The sequence below is a fragment of the Stegodyphus dumicola genome, chromosome X2 (genome assembly GCF_044657685.1).
Source record: "Stegodyphus dumicola isolate Sdum_Otavi_A_Nest chromosome X2, ASM4465768v1".
NCBI lineage: Eukaryota > Metazoa > Arthropoda > Arachnida > Araneae > Eresidae > Stegodyphus > Stegodyphus dumicola.
This window is the reverse complement of record NC_140781.1, coordinates 168,770,828-168,795,312: the sequence shown is the minus strand read 5'-3', so window position 1 is coordinate 168,795,312 and position 24,485 is coordinate 168,770,828. Positions and strand designations below refer to the sequence as shown.

Genomic DNA, 24,485 nt, shown 5'->3' with positions numbered 1-24,485 from the left:
TGTAATGACAAAAGGCTATTTTCAGAATTTCACCCTCGAACGAATTCAACCATAAAAGTTAGCAGTTGACAAAATGGCAAAAATTACAGGAATTGGAACTGTCCTTATAACAGTACATAACGGAAATAAGACAAACTTACACTCAAAAATGTGTTGTGTGTTCTGGAATTAAAGTGTAATTTGCTGTCAACATCTAAAGCTACCGCAAATAATCGTTCAGTGATTTTTTACAGAACGACATGCTAGACATAGAATAATAGAACCAAATGGATCTATACTAGTGCAGGCTATTCGTCAAGGTGATCTATATTACATATATCTAAGCACTGAAACGGCTGCAATAGCACAGGTAAGTGATTTTGTAAACTGGCATCCTAAATTAGGTCATTTAAATGAGTCTGATTTGAAAAGACTTAAATCTGATAACATGGTTAGAAATTTAAATTTTAATAACACTGAATCTCTAAATGACTGCAAAGTCTGTATCTGAGGTAAACGTGCAATCTTTTCAAAAAGAATAAAAATTTCAAAGTGATGAATTAGTGAACTTGATTCATTCAGATTTGTGAGGACCTATGAGAGTCCCATCCCATGCTGGTTCGCGTTATTTTGTTACTTTCATAGACGACAAATCACGTTATGTCGAAGTCAGTTTTCTTAAAACTAAAGATGAGGTGAAAAATGCATTCATTAAATACAAAGCAGCGGTCAAAAATCGTCTAGGAAAGAAAATAAAACTCCTTCGAACTGATAACGGTCTCGAATATCGTGGAGAAGAATTTAATAAATACTGCAAACGAGAATTCTCTGCACCAATGACCCCTCAACAGAATTCGAGAGCTGAACACATGAATCGCAAGTGAATGGCCAGATGTTTGTTACTGCAACATAATCTTCCCCAATCCTTCCCAATCTGAAGCCTTGAATTGTGCTGTTTATATATGTAATCGTTGCCCAAATTGAAGCCTGGGAGTAAACAAAACACCATATGAGTTATTTTTTGGCATCAAGCCAACTGTGTCTCACTTCAAGGTATTCGGACAGAAATGTTTCGTACTTAATAAAAGGTCTAAAGGGAAATTTGATCCTCGATCTGAAGAACATATCTTTGTGGGATACTCAAATTAATCGAAAGCATACAGGCTGTGGAATAAAAATTCCAGAAAAATCGTTATAAGCCGAGATGTTAGATTCATTGATGAATTTGAAAACTGTACTAATTATGATAAAGATTTAGAAGTTTTATTTCTTGAAAATATTCCTGATGAAAATAAGGAAGAACCTTTGAATGTAAAGCAAATATCGGCTGATGAAATAACGGAAGACCCCTAAAATACGGCAGAAACATCTGATAATGAAGATTCTAATTCCAAAGCAATACCTAAAATGCAGATTAAAACCAGGCCAGGTCGTCAAAGAAAATCAAGACTGGGAAGCCAGGAAGACTGAAAAAGGAGAAATATACAAAATATAACTGAAAAAGGAGTAAAATATAAACATAGAAAAGGAAGAAGCACAAATTGCTGAAGATACAAATCCGACATTAGAAGAAACATTAAATGGAAGTCATGCCTGAAGAATGGCATAAGGCTATCCTTAGTGAGTATGAAGCACTTGTTAAAATTGGTGCATGAAAATTAGTTAAGCGACCACCGAACAAAAAAATAACAGGATGTCGCTGGGTTCTTGGAAAGAAATATAATGCAGATGGAACATACAGAGACAAAAGAAAAAAGCTGGATTGGTTGCTAGAATATTTGCACAAGAAACTGGATTTGATTTCAATGAAACCTTTGCTCCAGTAGCCCGAGCAAGCTCTATAAGAACTGTGATTGCATAGAGTGCTGAACAACACCTTATGTTATATCAACTAGATTTTGTTATGGCTTGCTTATATTAACGGAGATTTAAAAGAAGAAATTTTCATGGAACAAGCTAAAGGCCTTGAAGACCAAGATAATCTTGATTATGCTTATGTCTTGCAAAAATCTCTTTATGGTTTGAAACAAAGTGGACGAAAGTGGTACGAAAAATCAGACAAAAAACGCAAAAACTTTGGATTAAAACCATTACAATCAGATGTTTACAGGACCAGGTGTTTACAGCATGAAAACATCTCAAGGTGAGTTCATTCTAATTTTATATGTGGATAACTTAATACAGTCAAAAGTTTTTAATCCGGATGTCCATAATCCGGACCTCAAAGCTACAAACTTTTTGTGCATGCGTAAACGCATAAAATACATTTACGCATGCGCATTTAATGTATAATGGACGATATAAGCTAGGCTAAAATTATCTAATTATCTATTTCAGTTAATGTTGCAGATTGCGTTGTTCCTTAATCTTCGAATTGGATCTGACTTATTATTTTTTGCAGACTGTTAGTACAATTTTCTTAAAAGTAAGCTTGAACTTTCGATTATGTCAAAAAGAGTTTCGATTCTGGAGCCGCCAAAGCATCTACAAAGCGAAAGCATGTTTTGATGTACCGCTTCTGATAGTGAAGAAAGTGACAGAGAGGTTATTGAAAACAAAAAAATTTCGATTGACAAATTAGTCAGTATTCTCGACACAGCAATTATAGGGCTTGAACAGCGGAACTTTGTAACTGAACAAGAAATTGTCTGTTTATAGAATTAAAGAGAAAGTATTAGTACATAAAAGGAAGCAACTTAAACAACTTACACTGAAAGAAATATTTAATAAAGTAAACAAATAAATATTAAGCTTTTTTTTTTTTTTGTAAATTTTGATACCCTTTAGATCATGTTAAAGATTTAGGCAAACTTCATTATTGTCTTCGAATAGAAATTAATCAAGATGTAAATAATAATTCTATTAGTTTATCTCAGCAGAAATATGTTGATAACATTCTACGAAGGTTTAATATGCAAGATGCAAAACCAGTAGCAACCGCTTTAGATTCTAGTGTAAAATTAAGTAAAGAAATAAGTCCTTCTGAAACTGAAAAGGAAGAAATGGACAATGTACCTTATCATCGTCTAATTGGTTCACTTATGTATCTTTCTATGTTTACTAGACTGCATATTATATATGCTGTCAGTCATCTGAGCCAATTTAATAACAATCCTGGAAAATTACACTGGTTGGCTGCAAAGCGCGTTCTTCGATACTTAAAAGGAACTAAAAATTATTGTTTAAAATTTCGAAAGACTAGAAAAGCACTTATTGGATATACCGATGCTGACTGGGCGTCAGATGTTAATAATAGAAAATCCTATACAGGTTACTTATTCAAGCTTGCTGGAAATCCAATAGCATGGGAATCACGAAAGCAACAAACCACTGCATTATCAAGTACTGAAGTAGAGTACATCAGTCTTTCAGAAAATGCTAAAGAGGCAGTTTATTTACGTCATTTTCTTAAAGAATTAAATTTTACTGCTGATTATCCAACCATTACATATTGTGATAATCAAGGTGCACAGAAGCTTATGAAAAATGCTGTTTTTATCACTCACACACTAAACACATAGATATTAGACATCATTTCATTCGTGAAAGTTATGAAAGAAATTAAATAGACGTTAAATACGTGCCAACAGAGAAAATGTCTGCTGATGTACTGACAAAAACACTGATTGCTTCGAAACATTCTAAGTGCTGTAAATTAATTGGAATAACTGTAAATGACTAATGCTCATTTTTTTTCAGCCACCAAACGTCGAAAGGGGGATTGTTGTATCATAAATTATAATACGATGTTTAGCTTAAAAGCGCTTCTCCTGACGAATGCGCCGTTCACATTTATCCGCACGGTGATGACGTATATGTTTAAATTACGTGTACATGTATATGCATACCATTCTTTTTACTTCTTCGCCTTTTCTCTGCTGTATGCAACCATGTTTAAGTTAATCTCTCATTAAAAATGTTCATTGATGTTACAATTTGTTTAGGCCCATTTATTTTCTTCAGCTCTGTTGCTGCATATCTGCTTAGCATACATCTCTAACCAAAACATTCTACACAAAAACATTGTTGATGATGCCCAACCTGGCGAATCATTATTTATTATATTTTGCTTTTGCTTTCATCACAGTATGTTTATCAACATATGAGAACTTCAGTAACGACTCATGCAGCGATGACTAAACTTTCTTTTTATATTAGTGATTGAATAACAAAGAGTATGGAAACCTTTTATGTTGACATTACGCTTCACCATGATTATAGATTCAAGTTAAATGTGCTAAATGCTGACGAGGAAAAAATTTAACAAAAATTTCTTTGCATTATACTAAAAATAGATTTTGTTAATGATACTCATAAGCCAAAAGATTACATTTAGTGCTATTTGAATTAAGAATAACTGAATTTTTATTCACATACACCCAAAACCAGTGACAGAGCTTGCATTGCCGCAGCGGGTGGTAACATTTAAGGAAAAGAAATTTTGGGAATTTAGAGAAGCACTGAGTTTCAAAATTAAAGGATGATAAAATTTTAAGACTCAAAATTAAGAAGTGTCAAAAATCTAGAACTTATGAAAGCGCTTGGTAGCAGAATTCAGGACTCGCAGAGGCATCAGGCGGCAAAATATCTAGTGCCAGCCCTCAGTAAGCTTAAGTAATTTATTCAGGACTCAGATAAGCTTCTAGAATGTGCAAGAATTAGACGTAAGTATAATAAATAACTAAATTAATACAATTCAGGCTTAATTGTCTCATTGCACAATAGAAGTGAGACAAAATTTATCGGAACAACTTCTCTTCTCTCACCAATCTCATGATACATAGCCAATAATGAACAGTGGACACTATTAAGTTAGTCTAAAATTCTACTTTACTGATTCTAAGGAATTTCACTTAATATAGCAGGTTGTGCTCTTCTTTAATCTTCTAATTTGATCCAGCTTATTACTTTTTGCAGACTCTTATTATTACAGCAATTTTATGAAAATTCAAGATTGAACTTTCGATTATGTTGAAAATAGTTTCTAATTCTGGAGCTGCAAAAGGATCTGCAAAGCTAAAGCATGTTTTGATGTCCATTAAACAAAAATGGGAATTGCTGCAAATGGATATAGGTGTATTTGTCTCAAAATTATGCTAGGACTTTGGCATTGGAAAGTCAAAGTGACAATCATGATAAACTGATAGTAAAATGGTCAGAAAGAGACACAGTGAGTGCATTTCATTGATGGTGCAATGCTAATAATGGCTCAAGCCAAAATATTTCATGAAAAATGAACTTAAAAACTAAGTGCACACATTCCAGAAATTCGTTAACCAAATTTTAAAATCACCATGGTATAATGCAATTAAAAATTTTAAGTGAAAAAGCTTCAGCTGGTACTGAACTATTTGCAGATGAATTCATTGAACTCATTAATAGTGAAACGTTATCTCCAGGAGAAATTTACAATGCTGATGAAACTGGACATTTCTGGCAATATGTACCATGAAATACCTTGGCAATCTCTACAAGAAAGGCTTCAACTGATGTCAAAGATTCCAAAGTGAAACTAACAATTTCGGCATTCACAAATGCTAAAGAAAGCACAAGGGTGAACTTATCATAACTGGAAAAATACATAACTTCGAGCATTTGAAGTTAATATTTTCCCATTATATATCATGCAAATTAAAGAGCATGTACATTAACAAAGCGTTAATGTACGATTGGTTTGAAAATCATTTCATACACAAGGAATGGCAAAATTTGAATTTGGTTGTTTTACCTGATGACGCAAAAATTTCCTGATTCAAGACAACTGTTCAGCTCATAGCTCACTTAAAGTCTTAAGGAAAGATAATATATCCGTGTTATTTTTCCTTTAAACTTACGACCATATTCAGCCTATGGATATTGGAACAGTGCGTGCTGAAATGCAAATATAAAGTAGTATTTTTAAAATCTGTTAAATTTCTTGAATAATGTCAAAATTATTCAAGAATTTTTGAAATATTTTAGCATAAAATCTTCTGTGTGGAGCATCACAAGATCGTGGGAAAATGTGCCTTCAGATATTTTAAAAAGTGCTTGGCATAATTCATGGCTAGCTACCATATTTCATGGTGACGATGATGATGATAGACGCAAATTTTAAGGCTTTTGGATATTGTAAACCACAGGTGAAATTTTCTAATTAATGGATTTTGTGAAGAAATGTGGACAAGCGGTAATAAGTGAAGATGATATAACAGAAGTTTTTCATTGCGATGACAATGCTCCAATCATCAATCAATCAAGGGACGCCGAAGTCTGTATATGGTTCAAGATCTAGAAAATACCACTGATGATAGTGAATAAAGTGACAGGGAGGTTACTAAAAAGGAAAAAATTTCGATTGCGAAATTAGTCGGCATTCTCGGCACAGCAACTACTTCACAACTTGAACAGTGAAACTTTCTAACTGAACAAAAAATTACGTCTGACTATAGAACTGATGAGAAAGTATTAGCACAAAAAAGGAAGCAACTTCAATGAATTACATTCAAATTTTTTACATATTAAATGTTTAATTAAGTAAACATTGTAAATTTCGATACCCTTTAGATCATAAATCACGGTTTCATATTTTTAATTTTATGATTTCCACATGCCATCTTATTAGATTTAAACTAATGATCTAATATCCAGAAAAATCCCAAATCCAGAATTGCCGAAGTTCTGACAGGTCTGGATATAGGACTTTGTACTGCGCTAAGAATAGCAAAATGAGAAAAATTACAATGGAAACAACTGAAACAAAATAACATATACAACATATTAAAAATAATCTAAATTTATATAAATGTATACGCATTTTCTGAGTTTGGAAAAGGAAGGGGGGATCATGGTCTAGCAATGGTGAAATGGGTGTATAAGACAAAAAAGGGTTGAGAACCACTGCTCTAGATGACTGTATACTCAAGGTTAAGAAGTCAAAATGTTGCTTGTTTAACTTTTGATTACATAAACTTTGTCCTAGCACTTTTTCGATACTCTGTGTAAAAGATCTAACTCTACATCTTTTCATTCCCCCTGGCAAGACACAAAAAGGCATTATTGCTTGCAGTTTGTGATAAAATTCAGCAAAATATCATTACTTTAAAACATTCTATAAAATCTCTATATACGAAAATCATATACAAGAAAAGGTTGTTGCCAACTGATGCAAAATAATTGTCATAAATTTATCAAACCATTTATTCCTAGGAAATGTACTTTATTGAGCATAATGAAAGTTTAAAAATACAAGAATATATTGAAACAGTTTCAAATTATCTGAAATGTATGGGCAAAGTATGCATAGTATCGGCTTAGAAATGAAATAGGGCAATTTATGAATCGTTTTACTATGTGCTTTGCCAAATTGTTAAAACACTAATAACTGCTACTCAGAGAAAATCAGAAAGTGAATTATCATTAGGATACATTAAAAACATGTTAATAGACTAATCATGTAGACACACTGAAACTACGCAAATTCATAAATAAGCATAGTTTAACAGTGGTAAAAGGTACAGTGGTAAAAGGAAGCAGTGATGGAAAAACAAAGTACTGTAATTTCAGGTAGTTAAGCTGCCTACCCCATAAACAAACAAAACGTTTTTTTGGCAGAAAACTTTCATTACAAAGTTTATCTACAAAAATATCTAGATAAAACAAAAAAAAAAAAAAGCAGCACTAAACAATTTCATGAAGTAACAAAGCTCAAGAAATAGAACCACATTAGTCATGAAATTCAAAGAGAAGTTGAGGGAAATCATCTTTTTTACCTCGGTGCAGATTAAAAATGAGGGAATTTTTTTACCACGGTGTCAATGATTTGGTAAATACTTCTGTTATGACATTTTTATTTGATATTCATTGATATTCTGAATTGATTTTATTTGATATTCTGAATATTCAGAACATGATATCCATTTATCAATAAAGCTTTGAGCTTGACTGTTTCTCATTTGCAAGAAAAATACATCAGTGATTATCAATAAGATAGAGATGGAGCTATGACTCATTTTAAATGTCATACCTCAATCAATCAGCTGGCATCAGCATGGATTCGCCCATGCATGGAAATGGCCAATATTTTTTCTGTAAATGTAAACAAACTACATAAAATCAATTACAGATAATTCCTAATTAAACAATATATATAAACATACCTTAACAAACTGCACTAAATCTTCCATACTTTCAATCACTTCAGCAACAGCAAGATAATCAAGTACCCTTTTGCATTCTCTAATGATTTTTCGCACTTCAGACTCATCAAAACATAATAAAAGAGCATATGTATCCTTAAGAATACCTAAAAAATATAACACAACAGTTAAAATAAAGATTTTTTGCTACATTGTACACTTCTGTACTGTACACTGGTGTGCAAAAATTAAGGACGAGACGGTTTTTTCAATATAACTTTGTACAAAAGCTTTCCAAATCAACACATTTAATACCGTAAGATCCCCAATACTTAAGGACATGAGTAATGTAAGCAACACTTACTAAAAGAGAAATCAGAGGGATAAAAAGAAGCTTTATTGAAAAAGTAGCATGAAACGCAATGCGACTGAAGGCCGAAACATCCCTGTGATGGGTGTCCAGCAAGAAACATCCGGTCTTTAAAAGGGGATATGATCTCCCCTGACTGCTAGGCAGGTTTCACAGCGTCTGCTGATACTGAGAATGAGGGTGTCAATGAGTTGTTGAGGCATTGCTGCCCATTCGTCTTGCAGCGCCAATCGAAGCTCCGGAATCATTACTGGTGGTAAGGTACAAGCTGCCAAGCGTCTGCCAAGAAAATCCCATACATGCTCGATGGGATTGAGATCCGGAGATCGTGCCGGCCAATCCATACTTTCAATATCCTCACTCTCTAAGAGCTGTTCGGCAGCTACTGTGCGATGACATGGTGCATTGTCGTCCATGAAAAGGAACTGCGGACCCATAGCGTCTCTAAACAGACGCACATATGGAAGAAGAATCTCATTACAATAACGGGTCCCGTTGACTGAACCTGCGTCAAAGATGTGAAGGTCTGTACGACTACCAAGCATGATGCCTTCCCAAACGAGAACACCGCCACCTCCATACCTGTCCCTTTCAATGATGTTCGAGGGATGATTGCGGCTTCCCCACTCTCTCCAGATGAGTATGCGATGAGAATCGCTACTCAGACTGAATCTGCTCTCATCTGTAAAGAGTACTCATCCCCATTCATTGTCTCTCCAATTCCGGTGTTCCCGGCACCACAGAGAACGCCTTCTCCGATGGGCAGGCGTTAGAGGTACACACCGTACAGGGCGTTGTGCAAACAGACCACCACCGTGCACTCTTCTGGCCACGGTAAAACGCGATATCGGTCGTCCAGTCGCCTGTGTCGTGTGTCTAGCGATTTCTCCCGCTGTCTGCCACCTGTTTCTTCTGGCCTGTAAGGCAATATACCGATCATCTGCGGGTGTAGTTCCTCGTGGACGACCACTACTAAACCCCCGGATAGCTGTTCCTGTAGTTGAAATTGTCTCCAAAGTCGTGAAACGTTGCTGTGAGCAATTCCGAACTCTGCAGCCACACTTGTCACACTGCGGCCTTCCTCCAACTTCCCAATGATTCGACCTCGGGTAAAAGCATCCAGATATCGTCTAACAGATTGATTATTCGCCATTTCTCGCTGAGGCAGCAACTCGGTGTGATTTTAAATGCTATACGGCGTGCAATCTCTTTGTCAGAAATATTGATCTTACACCGACAAAATGCTTTACACTACTCAGACACTCCCCCATTACGTCTACCTGCATATCTGCGCATGTGCTACCGTACATCATCTTACTTAATCTCCTGATTGGTCTTTCTGTCCTCTCTGCCTCTTCGTTCAGCTGATATGCTAGTTTTTCGACTTCGTCCTTAATTTTTGCACACCAGTGTAGTTCTTTATATTTACTAAAGCCACAGCTGAATTTCTAACATTAGTAGGACAAGAGCTCTGCAAATGGTCATCAGAAAAGGTAAATGAAATACAATTAATAATTCTTAATGAAGACTAAATAAAATGTAAAGCGATAAATACAAATTACAAAAATAATGAGATTATGTTTAATAAATTAAAATACCAAAACTCATCTTTTTGGAGCTCTGGAATTATAATTTCACCCCAAAATTGAAAAACACTAGAGTCAGACTCTGGCAAATTTCTTTATTTCATGCATCAAGAGTTGAATTATATGAAAATTAAATAACAGTGTAATCAAAGCGAAATTGTTGCGTATTTATCAAAATTAATTTCATATCGCTGAATACTACAAATAAAGACATCTTTCAACTACAACCTGATAATACACTGATTACCAATAAGTATTTGGACACCTGTGATAGAAACGAAAAACTAACTGTATTCAAATCAATAGTTGGTACAGCCTCCACGACAGGTAATTACAGAGTGGACCCTCCGGGACATACTTTCCACAAGTCTTTGTATGACAGCTATTGGCATTTTCTTCCACTCGGCTTGGAGAAGACATAGAAGTTCCTTCACCGATTTTGCACGGGTAGTGCACCCCTGAATTCGGCGATGCAACTCATCCCAGAGGTTCTCGATAGGGTTCAGGTCTGGACTCTGGGCAGGCCAGTCCATTCGATGAACTCCATTGGCACCACACCAAGCCTTGGTTAACATCGAAACATGACAACTGGCATTGTCATCCTGAAAGTAACAGGGGTCCAACCCGTAAAACTACCACAACGTAGGAAGCACACTGTCATCCAAAATAGTGCAGTAGGCATCGGAGTTCAGCTTACCACGAATGGTGACCAAGGGTCCCAGTTCATACCAGGAGAAACACTTCCAGACCATAATTCCACCTCCGCCGAACTTGACTGTTGGCACAATGCATTCTGGCAGGAGACGTTCTCCAGGCAGACGCCAGACCCAGACCCTGCCATCCGAACGGTAAAGGGTGAACGTTGATTCGTCACTCCAAAGAACCTGTTTCCACTGATCTACGGTCCAATTTCGATGTGTTTTGCTCCACATTAACCGAGCAGCGTGGTTGGACTTTGTGATCAAAGGCTTATGAGCAGCAGCACGCCCATGAAAAACCAAGCAGATGTGCTTCCTTACGGATGGTATTCATTGAAACAATAATCCCGGATGGCCTCTTGAAACTCCTCGCGGATGAGGGCCATCGGTTGGGTGCGGTTCTTCCGAATTTGTCTGGATAGCTCTCGTCGGTCTCTGTCTCCCAGTTTCATTGGTCTCTATCTCCCAGTTTCATCGGTCTCTACCTCCCAGTTTCTTTTGTCTGCCGACTCGGGGCACATTCCGACAATCATCGCTCACCTTCCACTTCTTAATCACAAATGCCACTGTCAATTTTGGGTACTTCAGACCGCTAGATATGTCCCTTGAGGATCGGCCACATTTGTGATACCCGATAATTATACCTTTCTCGAAATCAGAGAGCTTCGAACTGCGAGGCATCTTGCATGCGACTAAAGCCGATGCTGTTTCCTACACGATATATACCGGCAGAGTCCGTGACGTACCTTAGGACCGCAGATATCGTCAATTGCATAGGTGTCCAAATACTTATTGGTAGTCAGTGTCCAAATACTTATCACTGGCGTCAATAGGAGGTTTGAGTTAGATAATTCATTATTTAAGTGACTTTTAGCCCTTTTTTCTTTCAAAATAATATCACTACTAAACTACATCTTACATAACTAACAGTATTTCAAAATAATACTGTTATTTAACTACATCTGAGATTTTGAATGTTTAATGGTGGCTCACATTTCAAAACAATGCTCTGATGGCAAATCCAGTACAAAATATATGAAGTAAATATTAATTTGGCATATAGAGTAGAATTTGCACAGTAAAATCAGACTTTTTCTAGAACACCAGAATACTTCTGCATTGTAACTGTTACACAAATATAGTAAAAGCCCAACTACCCAGCATTCAACTAACCAAAAAGCTCGAATAACAGAAAAAGTTTTATATATATTTTTTTAACATCCCTTTTGAAAAATTATGCAGATGAGAGACGTTAAGTCATCAAAAAGTATGCACAGAACTCTGGAAATCCTTTTGATAACTTTTAAAAGGTGAGTAGAATTACATGCCTCTCTTTCAGAAGACACACCTCCCCCATCACTGTATCCCTCTTTTTGTTCCAAGAATTTATCCTTGGCCACATCAAACCAGATTAACCAGTAAGCAATATAAGCATGTGCTTTAGGTATTAAGGAAAAGGAACACCATAAAAAGATCCTTAAATATTCAGGAAAGGGACACTTAAAAATTTCCCATTGCCAGTTTTCCCAGTGCAGTTAAATAGAAAGAAGGAATGAAGGAAGAAAAACTGGTGTAAATATATATGGGGGCAACAAAATCTTCTAAGTGCTTCAGCCCTCTATAATTTTAAACCAACCTTGATACAGCTCATAGAAAGAAAAATGGGATGTTACTATCAAACTTCTAATGGCAATTCCTATTAGAAACTCTTTGTTACTAAGCAGAGAAGCATATAAAAGATTCCAATGTTCAAAACAGGCTTTTAGTGTGTTTATTGTGATTACTACACTCAGCAGTATGCTTAACCCTTTGTGGCATAGTGTGTCCGGTCTGGACACACCTAAAAATTTCCTTCTGTATGCATCTTACGAGATAAGGAATTTTTTAAGTATATTTTCACGCAAAATAAAGAAAAAAACGTTATTATGTGCTAATTTTAACATACATAAGAGCTCAAATAATAATCTAAAATGATACCAAAAATTACAATGCTAGAAGTGAAACTTTTTTTTTTTTTCCTGATTTTTTTTACAAAATTAGGCTTAGCAATGCAAAACTTCCATCTTGTACAGTGACTGCCTTCGATTCCCTTCCGTCCCACAGGAGCGTGTTAAACAAAGGTGCGCTGTCGTGAAGGGTTAAAGCCCTACCTACATGATGAGACATACCTCCAAACAAGTCTCCCTTACAGATATGTTGCTTAATAGCATTTCATCTATACAGAGAGATTTTTGTATCTAAATTTCTCTGAGCTATTAAGATTATCACAGCAGTCAAAGCAGATAATGTGATTTGTATCCAATAGGAGATCTTCATCAATTTCCCAACAAACATAATAAATTTAAAAATTTTTAATGCTTTTATTTTTCAGGACTTAATTCTTTGAATAATTTGTAATAATAATTACAGTTATAATAAATAGAAAGCTAAATAAGCAAACAGAAAGTAATAGTGATAAAAAATGTGAATAAAAATGAAAAATAATTAAATATTGTAAATTTTTAAAAAATTAATGAAACGGAAAAGGAGGGCAATTACAAAATGTATGTGTATATATATATATAATGTTGCATGATCTTTAGTAAATAAATTTATATATATATATATATATATATATATATTATCTAGCATAAAATGTAATACACATTGCTGATAGGTATAGTCATAATAACACCTTTTTTTTTTTTTTTTAAGTACAAGAAAGAAGAAAACAAATTTTTTCACTTTATAAATAATGTAAAAATCTAGTCATTATATTTACATAATTTATAAATAATTATGCTAATAATTAATTGATATAAAATTTTATGTACCATAATGGTACTTTTCCATTTTGCCGGCGCAGGTGATAAAGTCGCCAATAATAGTACAACTGATGCCAAACGGAATATATTCACTGGTACCTATTACGCCTATTTTTAAAACAAGTCTCAGAAAATTTCTTATCAGATTGATTGTTTCTTTCAATATGACATACAATTACATAGAATTTTTACCAGATAGTTCAAGTTTATGCTTTAAGGCCATTCGCAATAATTAAGTCAACTAGGATGCAATCACACTACTCACCCGAAGGCAAAGTCAAGTGTTAAATTCCTCAAGTCTACTGAGAGAATATAGAATAGGCAAAGTTAAAAATTTAATTTATCAATTCTTGTGAGAATGCACTAGCGAAGCAAAGCACTGCAGTTTTACATAATTTCTGAGTAAGCTATACATATGAATTGAAATAATTTTTGCATTTAAACTTGCATTTGGAATTATGATTTAACTTGAAATTAATGTAGATAATTACTGAGACACTTCGATTTGATTTTTGTAGCGTAGTTTACGTGAGATAAGATCACTTGGGGTCACGTGCTAAGAAACGGCGAATCAGGATGTTGAACCATGAAAGCATAGTAAATTCTTAAATTAATGTCTTTTTACAAATTTACTGTCTTTACTTATTGGCTGTTTACAACATTTTAAATGATATTAAAATGCTTATGCCTTCAAAATAAAAAATTCTTAGAACTAACATTTCTTAACATTTTTTATGTGTATACTGTATGCTGTCGCCAATAAAGTCTGCTTGGTGAGATTTGTGCCAGCGAAACAGAAAAGTACCATAATAATAAAATGACATGAAATTACTATATACCACATGTAAAATTTTAATAATTTACATATGAATAGAATTCTGTTAATTACAGAAGACAGAAGAAATAAAACACTTATTTTCAGTGGAAAAATTCAGAAAATAGCTCAGCTAGTTTCGAATTCACAATCTGCTGGTTCATGGGAAATTGAAATACTTTGGTAAATGTGCCTAGAGTCTAACAGTTGAAAAATCATTAACAATAAGAAAATCAGAAATAAAATCAAGCACAATCAGATGATAAATTAATTCCGGTATTTTCCAGTTTCACCGGCGCAAATCTTGCCAAGCACACTTTGTTGGCGACAGCATACAGTATACACATAAAAAATGTTAACAAATGTTAGTTCTAAGAATTTTTTATTTCGAAGGCATAAACATTTTAATATGGTTTAAAATTTTATAAAAAGCCAATAAATTTGTAAAAAGACATTAATTTACTATGCTTTCTTGGTTCAACATCCTAATTCGTCGGTTCGTATCACGTGACCCCAAGTGATCTTATCTCACGTAAACTACGCTACAAAAAACTTATTCTCTCAGTAATTATCTACACCAATTTCAAGTTAAATCTTAAATTAAATCTTATGGAATACAAGTTTAAATGCAACAATTATTTCAATTTATGCGAATAGCTTAATCAGAAATTATATAAAACCGCAGTACTTTACTTTGCTAGTGCATTCTCATTAGATTTGATGAAGTTAACCCTTGATTTTGTCTTTTCTATATTTTCGCCTTCGGGTGAGTGGTGTGATTGCATCCTAATTAATTACCGTGAATGGTCTTAGAGCATAAAATTTAACTATCTTGTCAAAATTCTATGTAATTGTATGCCAGTATTGAAAGAAACAATCAATCTGATAAGAAATGTCTGTGACTTGTTTTGAAAATGAAGGGTAAAAGATTACCAGCGAAGATATTCCATTTGGCATCAGTTGTACCATTATTGACGACTTTATCATTTGTGCCGGCAAAACAGAAAAGTGCCTTAATTCCCTTAAACAGAAAAAATATTCTATTAGATTTAGTTATTGCTAAAAAGGAGATAAAAAAATACACCACTGTATAGTTTACAATGACAAATCACTTGTATCAAGGTGAAAATATATTCTATTTATAAAGAAATAAACCAGAAATTAAAATTTGAAAGAAATATTGCATCATAAATTAAGTTTGTTCAAATAATAAAAACTCCAAATGATTAGCAATGTATGTTATTCAGTAAGCTTATAAGGTATTTCTTCCACCTTCTTGGCATGCCTCCGTGGTGTGGTGGTATGCCCGTTGAACGCGTTTTCCAGAGGTCCGCGGTTTGATACCCAGCGAAGGTGGTTGCTCATTTTTCAATCTCTCTTGCTTCCAAAAAATCATAATGTCTCTACAGTGACGCCTGAACTAAAAGGACTGTGGATGATGATTCTCCTTACCCAGGATTTGGCGACTGGGTCCCCTGAAAACCCCAGTTGCCCTTTAAAAGGGGGAGTATATAAGGTATTTCTCCCGCCTTCTCGGTGTGGTGGTCTGCACACTGAGCGCATATTCTAGAGGTTCACGGTTCTATTCCCGGCGAAGGTGGTTGCTCATTTTTTATCTTTTCTGCTTCCAAATTACCTAATGTCTCTACAAGCTAAATGATAATAATAGTAGGCTTTTAGGACATGATTTCTGCATACAATTTCATTGGCTGTCACCAAATATGTCTCTGGTTACAATGTATCCTATCGTGTGCAATGATTGCAACTCTCACTCTTGCAGGAATGGCAGACACGTATGTGATACGCGAGAGATACATATCCCTGTGTTGATGGATTGGCACAGCACTGCAGACATGTAGAGATAATTGCTTGGAGATATTCAAGTAGGCAGGGCTTAAGCAGGGCTTAGGCAAGCCCAAGCAAGTTCCTATATTTTTTGCCAAATGCTTCAACTACTTATTTTGAAGTATATTTCCTTTAATAAAAAAAAAAAAAAAAGGACAGAGCAAATCAACATAGATTATATGATTTGAAACCTGCCAGATGATGTAAAGTCACAATTAAATTCTTCCAAAACAGAGATGTTATCCATATTGAAAGATTTTTATGAAAACATTTGAAACTGTATTTTTTAATACCAGAGCATCATAATCATCCAACTTAAAGATTATGCCACGAGAAATAGTGCTATAATGAAAAAAACTGGGCTGTAAGAAGCTAAGTTTACATTGTGAATTCCAGTACTTATCTTTGTTTTTGTGGTTATTTTGTAGATGTAATAAATTAGCTACTCCTTTCATGAAGCTTTATACATCGTTAGGATTACAATACCTATTTCAAGCTAGATTTTGCATCAATTTTTATAGCAGGTTCCAAGTGCATCAATTTTTATAGCAGGTTCCTAGTTATACTGTTAACCAAAAGATACCAAATTTATTACTAATACTGGATATATTCTGACTTACTCTACAGCCTGAACATAAAAATACATTTCTCTTTTTGATTTGAAATTGGTCAATATTCAGTTCAAATCAATATTCTCAACTCTAAAAAAAAAATAATAACAACAGTCATTGTTCAGCCAAAATGCAATATCACATGACATGATTTATGCACTGAATACAAATTCATGTTGCAACTTTTTGTTCAAGAAACATATAGTATAACTAGCTTCCTTTTTACTTAGACATAGATTCATCCTTTCAGTGAGTGCCGTACTTTGCAGAAGTATTGCATTTTGATTAACAATACTTTAGCACTGATTGCCAAAAATGCTTTGTGGGAAGTTAGTCACAGAAAATGAATGAAAGCATAATTTAAAATAAAATGAAAGCAATGAAAAACACGACTTCATAAACTGACCATCAACAAAAGCTAGTTATTAAGGTACTTATGTATTAAAACAACCACCTTGACATAGTGTGACAATTTTTTCCAGAAATAAAGCTGTTCAGTGGAGTTTTGGACTGCAATTTATAATGGATGTGGTTACCTAAAGAACTGTTGTGGGCATGGTTGCCCGAGTTTGGCGACTTCTGAAAATTTGGCTACCTTTATTAAGGTGGTTGCAATAATACTTAAGTATTGTAACAGTACAAATACCTTTAGATCCCTCGATTAACTTTTTTCTGGCAGGTTGAGAGTATGGATCACATCCAAGCATAACAGAAGCTTCTTCAAGAAGTTTGGAAGCCTTTTCAACTCTCTGTAATGCAGCAGGCATTTCTTGTCTGAAGATTGGATCATCACTGCTATTGATAGTTTCTCTACCAACCTTCAAATAAAAGCACAATAAGTCCTCTACCAGTGAATTTCTGAATTACAAACTTTCTTAGGAATAAACTGATCAAATTTTGGTACAGCAGAAATATTTCTTTTTTAACAGTTTGACAGACTTCATCAGAAATATTCAAAACATTGGATGTTTTCTCTTATTTCCAATAAGTAACAGCTCTTATTAAAAATGCCAGCAATTCCCTTTGTACCATAGTAAACATGGGACTTAGAGAAGTAAATATGAAACATAATACAAAAAAATAACAGTAAAGGAAAAATTTAAAAAAAAAAAAAATTATGAAGGATTACAATAATTCATATAAATAGTTAAATGCACTTCTCTGAAAAATAAACTGATGAAAATCTGGAGGCCAGTTAATATTTTTAAGTGCCAATTTTAAGATCTTTCTTTCACTGTAGTTATAGCGCCTCCATGTTCTTTTCAGGAGCATTCACTGTAGGCTCTGCAGAAAAAGATTGCATAGCAAATTCTTGCTATATCTTTGAAAAACAGATACTGCAGGTGAAGGTTTAAATAACTTTTTTATTTGAACTAAATAAAGGTTGCACACACTCGGTACTCACAATTACCACCACTAGTGGCTGACTTGAACAGAAAATAAAAATATAAAATCACAATAAATTAAGATGACTAAACAACTGGCTTCTTATTTATATAAGCCGGTAAATCAGCTGCACACAGCAAAGCCAAGCCTAGAATATCAATATAATCTGAAGAGCATGGCTAACACCAACTATAGAGGTATTTCAAAACATGCAGCATAAATTCAGAACTAACTCTGCTACCACACCTCACGAACTCTTAAAACCGCTACTTAAATACTGCTTCTGAAATCACTTAGATTTGCATATTATGTCATTAAAATTTACTTTCTGGCAGGAAACTGAAATTAGAAGGGAAAAGAAAGTCTCTTAACTTAAAATAATTGGTTACAATAAAATAAGGACTTTACAACGTGTTCAACATTTTCCTTGGCACCAGGGCTCCAATCACAAAAAGTCTTTCGACCCAATTTAACTCTGCTCAGGTAACTTTTAAAGTTTCCATGGCCAACTTTAAAGGCCAGTAAGAAACTGTGTCATTGTAAAAAAAATGATTACATGACATCATCACATTTTGCTGAAAGGGAAAAATCTTAGTTCACCCCTCTTTATTTGAACTCTTTATTTGAATGTATTCCACAACTCCACAATACTTTCGTTCATGACCTTCTTATAAAAGGATTTAAGGATATTGACAAAAACGTTCATTTCAGGCTTGGGGACAGTCTTTCCAAGAATATTAACCTATGTGCCCACGAACAAATGCAAAAGAAAACAAAATGTTTTTATCTTTCAGGTTTCTAAGTTGTCTTTGAATCTTGATGATTGTGTTATTTTGAAGAACAAATACATTTTAGAGTCTCCAAGGATGAAAGGGGATCGGTTCAAATAAGATAATCTGAAATAGCACTATTTTGTTCAGTGATCTATTTGATGATGAAGTTTAAATTCAGAAGGTCGAACAGTGCGTCTCAAATTCTAAATTGAAAGTGCTCGAATTTAAGACTATTTCTGAAGACAACAAATGTGAAACCAACTTTGCTATAAATTTTACTATCATGATATAGTTAAGTTGAGAAACCACCTGCAATTTTATTGCTAAATTGAATAACATTTTAGAGGGGGAAAAAACAGTTAAGAATACAAACTGAATTAACAATATCATGAAAAAAGTACTGCTTAACTTCTATTTGAAAGAAAGTTAAAAAATTCCCAACATTTTTAGAAAGGGGGTAGTAACAAAGGAATGAGAAACTATGGTCTAAATTAAGCATGAAAACAAATATGCTGCATGTTACAATTAGTCACAAAAAAATTGGTTTCTTTTCCATCCGATTATAAATTTAAAATGGCAGACATTTCACAGGAAGAAAAATATCAAATCGATAATATCACATGAACAACTTCATAATAAAAAAAAATCTCAAAATTAAATGTTGCACATTAAAAATCTTAGTCATTTATTAAGTTTCACAATTCGGATGACTAATTTTTGTGAATGACTGAGGTAGCCAATTTAAGAAGCAAGTACTTTATTTATTGCATGCATACATAATTTATATTTTAATTTGGTAGTTATCCTGATGATCGGTTAAACCTACTTACAAACAGGTTTCTGTTTCTTTTATTCTGGTAGAAATTTCACTGCAATCACTTTAAGAATGTATTGAAAGCAATTGTTCCTTTTAACAAATTTATGGCAAAATACTATATTGTTGCAAAATATTTTACAGTACTTTCTTCCACTGCAGGCAAATCTTATAAATGCTTACAATAAAATTTAATTTAAAGCAAAAAATATCATAATTTGTTTAAACGCAAAGAACACATATAAAAATGACGTCGCTTGTTAAAACTGAAGAGTTGTTATATGCATAATTGCCATAGTTTGGCCCACTTTGAAAATTTGGCAATTTTTACTAATACACATAAGTCTCCACATTGGATACAGGTGACTGGCTGGTACAGACAAAACTTTAAAGGCTACCTCTTCTCTTTCATACATAAATATCAGATGGATTCTGCCTAGATCTCTCCTTTAACAATAAATAAATCTAACAGCTGTTGTAAAAATAATAAAGCTTTCTTAAAATGAATTTATAATACTTAACAAAAAGTTGGTGAGGTTAATTGATTAAGTCAAAGCAACTTGAAGGTTATCTGCCGATAAAGTGGGTTGCCTTTGTGGACGATTTTCAAGGGACACTGGTTCACATCAACATTACACATGGGGAAAACCCCAAAGCCAGCCACGCAGCCAGCCCGTTCACTGGGATTCAATCCCAGGTTGAACTACCAGTGTTCAGAAACGTTAATGCTCAGCCACTGATGGGCCCTCAGCAAAATGATACCTGATCAGTAGTTAAATATGGTACCCTTGTTAAACTAAGAAACTAGAATGCTCTGTGAAAGTGACTAAGTTAACTCCCATACTGTGAAGTCCCACTACTTCTGGTAAAAATATATTTACGGGTGATCTTTGGTGAAAATTGGCATAGCAGCCAAAATAACAAGTCAAAGAACTGCACAAACTCAGTATCCATTGACCTATTTTCCCTTTAAAAAAAAAAAAAAAAAAAAAAAAAATCACAGAATTGCACAAACTCGGCATTTTGTCCATGTATACATCTATCTATTATCACTTAAAAATCAAAGGAGTATCCAATTCTACTCTAGAGCCAAACAAAATATATATAATCTCAATAAACTACATTTTAAATCAAGCAATGAAATAACATGAAAAAGCAATATGCACTACTATCGCATCCACGCACTACACAAAGGAAATATCCACTTACCTTATTAAGAAATTTCCATTGTCTTCAGTCTGTGGCACACAAAATTCCTTAACAGCATCCAAAAACTTTCCTCAAACCATGTTCTCTTTCTAATGGAATGTTTTATAATGGACCATTTGAACTTTTCTTGCGATAAACCCATTCAAAGTCATTTCTATGATCTTTATGTACGACCATACACATTTCTTTAATACAAACAGGACACTTCTAATGGCTACTCAGTAAACCTTCATTTACATACTAGTCAAATAATGCTTTTTTTCCCCCTTTTGTTCAAAATCATACAGAAACTTCAAATTAATCTTGCCACATTCAGCTATTTTACCATGTAAACCACAATATAAGCAATGTACTTCCTAATCAACATCCAACACACAAACAAGCTCTTACAAATCTTTTCCCATCAGTCAAATTCACTGCAATCACACAACCAATTACATCATAATAGGATTTCCATAACATTCAACTACTCCGGTTACCATAAATGAAACAACAACTTTGCGATAATCTAAAAGACAGCCTTAAATATAGGCTAACCCTGTTTCTAATACAATTATGTAATTTCCAAGAATCTGAATATATTACACATTTTTCATCTTAAGGATTAGATGTTTCAGATAGAAAGTACTCATTAATTCTCTTAGCAACATACAGAAGTAGCTTTCTCATATTTAATAAACAATCTTTTATCCACTTTGATGATCAAATTGAGATATTTATTATTGATACTTTTAAAATGGTATCAATAATAAATATCTCAATTTTTAATTTTTATGGTGTGTATGGTGTATTTAATTATGGCAAAGCACACGAGGGCTATCTGCCTACGTGAAGGGATGCCTTCGTGGAGGACTTTCTAAGGGAAACTGGCTCGTATACACATTACACATGGGGAAAACCACGAAAACGCCCATGCAGCCAGCCCGTTCGCGGGATTCCAACCTCGGACCGAACTACCAGTGTTCAGCGACTTTACCGCTCAGCCGCTGGTGGGCCCTTTTAAAATGAAACACATATAATTACTTCAGTTTACTATGGCAGAGTGGCACAGCAAACTGTTTTTTTATTTAGATGTTTCTCTATGATTATTAATTTGGTGACTTTTTGATATCTCAATAGGTAGACGAAAATGCATAAATCATTTCTGTCTGGCTAATGGATAAGTACCTCGAGTTTACCATTGTTCTCAATATCCATCTATGCATTCAAGGCCGAGTGTCTGTAATGTATTTTCTTTAATCATGTAGAATTCCACTATCTGGATATTAGAACATTCAGCAAAATTTCACAATTCTGGAAAAAAGCAGAGGCGAACAGCCATAACCAAATCAACTTATGTTCTCTGCCATAATTAAATAAATTCCAAGTCTTAAAAAAGAAAATAGACTGCTCCCACTTTCTTATCTGGCAAATTCCTAAGATCAAGCAGAAAAATAACTAATACAGAACATACTCAAAAAAATTGAGCAAGTGTTTAGACAATGAAAAAGGCTGATGGTTACACCTCGAAGGAAAAAATTTACCGACAATCTATCATGACATTTTGATGCAAACTGACAATTTTAGAAGCAGTCAACACATAAGTGTTGCTCGATCTGCTGCATTTAGAAATAATAATAAGCATTATCTTAACTTCTTTAAAATATTCAAATATTTTCAAAAAAAAGTTAATTACTACATGGCAAATAGTTTTATTCAGAAACCTGCAAAATTAATTAACACATTTCAATTAAGACTAACATTTTGGATCTAAAACATCAATTTTAATTGGCATGCTATATCCAAACAATTCAATAATCAAATCATCCAATAACTGGTTAAATATCTGAATAAAATCTGAAATGTTTCATAAAGACACATTATACTAACTTTAACCAAATTTGCAACTGCTCTGCTAACAGCTTGTACAGGTCTTGACAAATCAGGCATGGCATTCCCATCTTCAGCTTCTTCATGAAGTATTACCAACCTAGAAACCTGTAAGGAAAATATCAAAATTATTCAAAAGATTTTTTCAAAAATACACACACATTTGATACACTTAGCTGATTAAATCATATATTAAATTTAAAATCTCTAATATCTAAACTGATTCACTAGCTTACATTACATTTGATTCAGTCAGGAGTAACAACATATCTCTGAAATTTTTAATGCTTAGAAAATAATGTGGAAGAAATTAAATACAAATTTACATACAGAATAACAAAAAATGACTATTTCACGTTAACCATCTAAAGCCTACTTTACTCACATTAGCCATAAAAATTGATTAAATATAGTATGCAAAACAAATTGACTGATTTATAGCTATTTCACCAATATCTAAATAAGAATGCATACTTTAAATTTTCAAATTTTTAATGGGGGGGGGTTCAAAATATAGTCACAAAAAAAAAAGAAAAATTATATTACAACGTAACTGAGAAAAATGTGCTAATTAAATGTGAAAAACTAAAATCGACATTCAGTTTTCCATAAATGAAAAAGATCTTTCCTTGTAAAGAAATAAAAACTTTATCAGTATGATGGTAAATTTACAATGTATTAACTTAAAATTATTAATATTTTAGACGAAAACCGAATATAAATATAGTGCATGGCATAATTTCTCACAGAGGTGTTTGATATGTCTCATATGCTTTTTTCTGGATACCAAAAGACTTCCTTCCTTTTTTTTTAAAAAAAAAGGATAAACGGCTAGGAGAAACAAAAAGATTGCTCACAATTTATATATTAATTTTATACATTAATTTAGTACTTCTCGGAACCTACATTAAATTTGATGAGAAATATGCATGAAATTACAAAATATTTATTTCGTTCACTTTCTTTTAAAATGACAATCTAACATATCAAAAAGTATTTCTACTAGGAAAACTGTTCGTTTTTACTCTTACACTTGATAAGCCTTCAAAATTCTATAATTCAGAAAACTTTTGCTAAATGAAAAACATACTTGTTGAGCTACAGGTTCTAAGATACTCTGTATGGTCTTGGTATGAAAAACTGACATTTTCCGAGATATAAACAAATATCAAAAGCACAAAACAAAATTCAGCAAATCAGTGATATCCTAAGAGATAAAAATTAAAGTGAAAAGAAACAGAAATTTAACCACACAAATTACACAGGTGTGGCTCCAGATCAACCCATCGCTTCCCTAGCATTTAATGTCAAACCATAAATGGAAACAGCACCTCGTGTTCTGAGGAACCACAACAACGATTTTTATTGGACGATTTAAGGAGTTCAAACCTACGCAAGATCAGTGATTCAAAATAAAACTGTGCTCTGTGTGTGGGTTGGCTTTTGTATTGGTGTGATTGGGTATGATATTGTATTTACAGATAGGTGGAGGTCGAATCATTCAAGTACAAGGTCATAAAGAACGTTTTAAATATTTTGATAATAGCATAATTAATGCGTCAGTTTTATGTAAAAGTCATTGCTTTGTAATATTCTAACTTCTTGATAAC

The 24,485-nt window shown here is 33.7% G+C and overlaps 1 protein-coding gene across 2 annotated transcripts in view; it reads right to left on the bottom strand.

Moving 5' to 3' along the window:
• Vinc (vinculin) overlaps positions 1-24,210 on the bottom strand; it is a 148,834-nt gene extending 124,624 nt beyond the window's left edge. Inside the window, exons 1-4 of one of the 2 annotated variants that reach the window (XM_085809507.1) lie at positions 23,966-24,210; positions 22,876-22,983; positions 17,471-17,642; positions 8,118-8,263 (exon numbers count right to left, since the gene is read on the bottom strand). In XM_085809507.1, coding sequence (XP_085665633.1) covers positions 8,118-8,263; positions 17,471-17,642; positions 22,876-22,983; positions 23,966-24,022 — 483 coding nt within the window. In that variant the 5' untranslated portion in view covers positions 24,023-24,210. The remainder of the gene's footprint in view (positions 1-8,117; positions 8,264-17,470; positions 17,643-22,875; positions 22,984-23,965) is intronic. The other variant, XM_085809508.1, reaches the window with a different exon arrangement.
• Between the last annotated feature and the right edge of the window lie 275 nt (positions 24,211-24,485).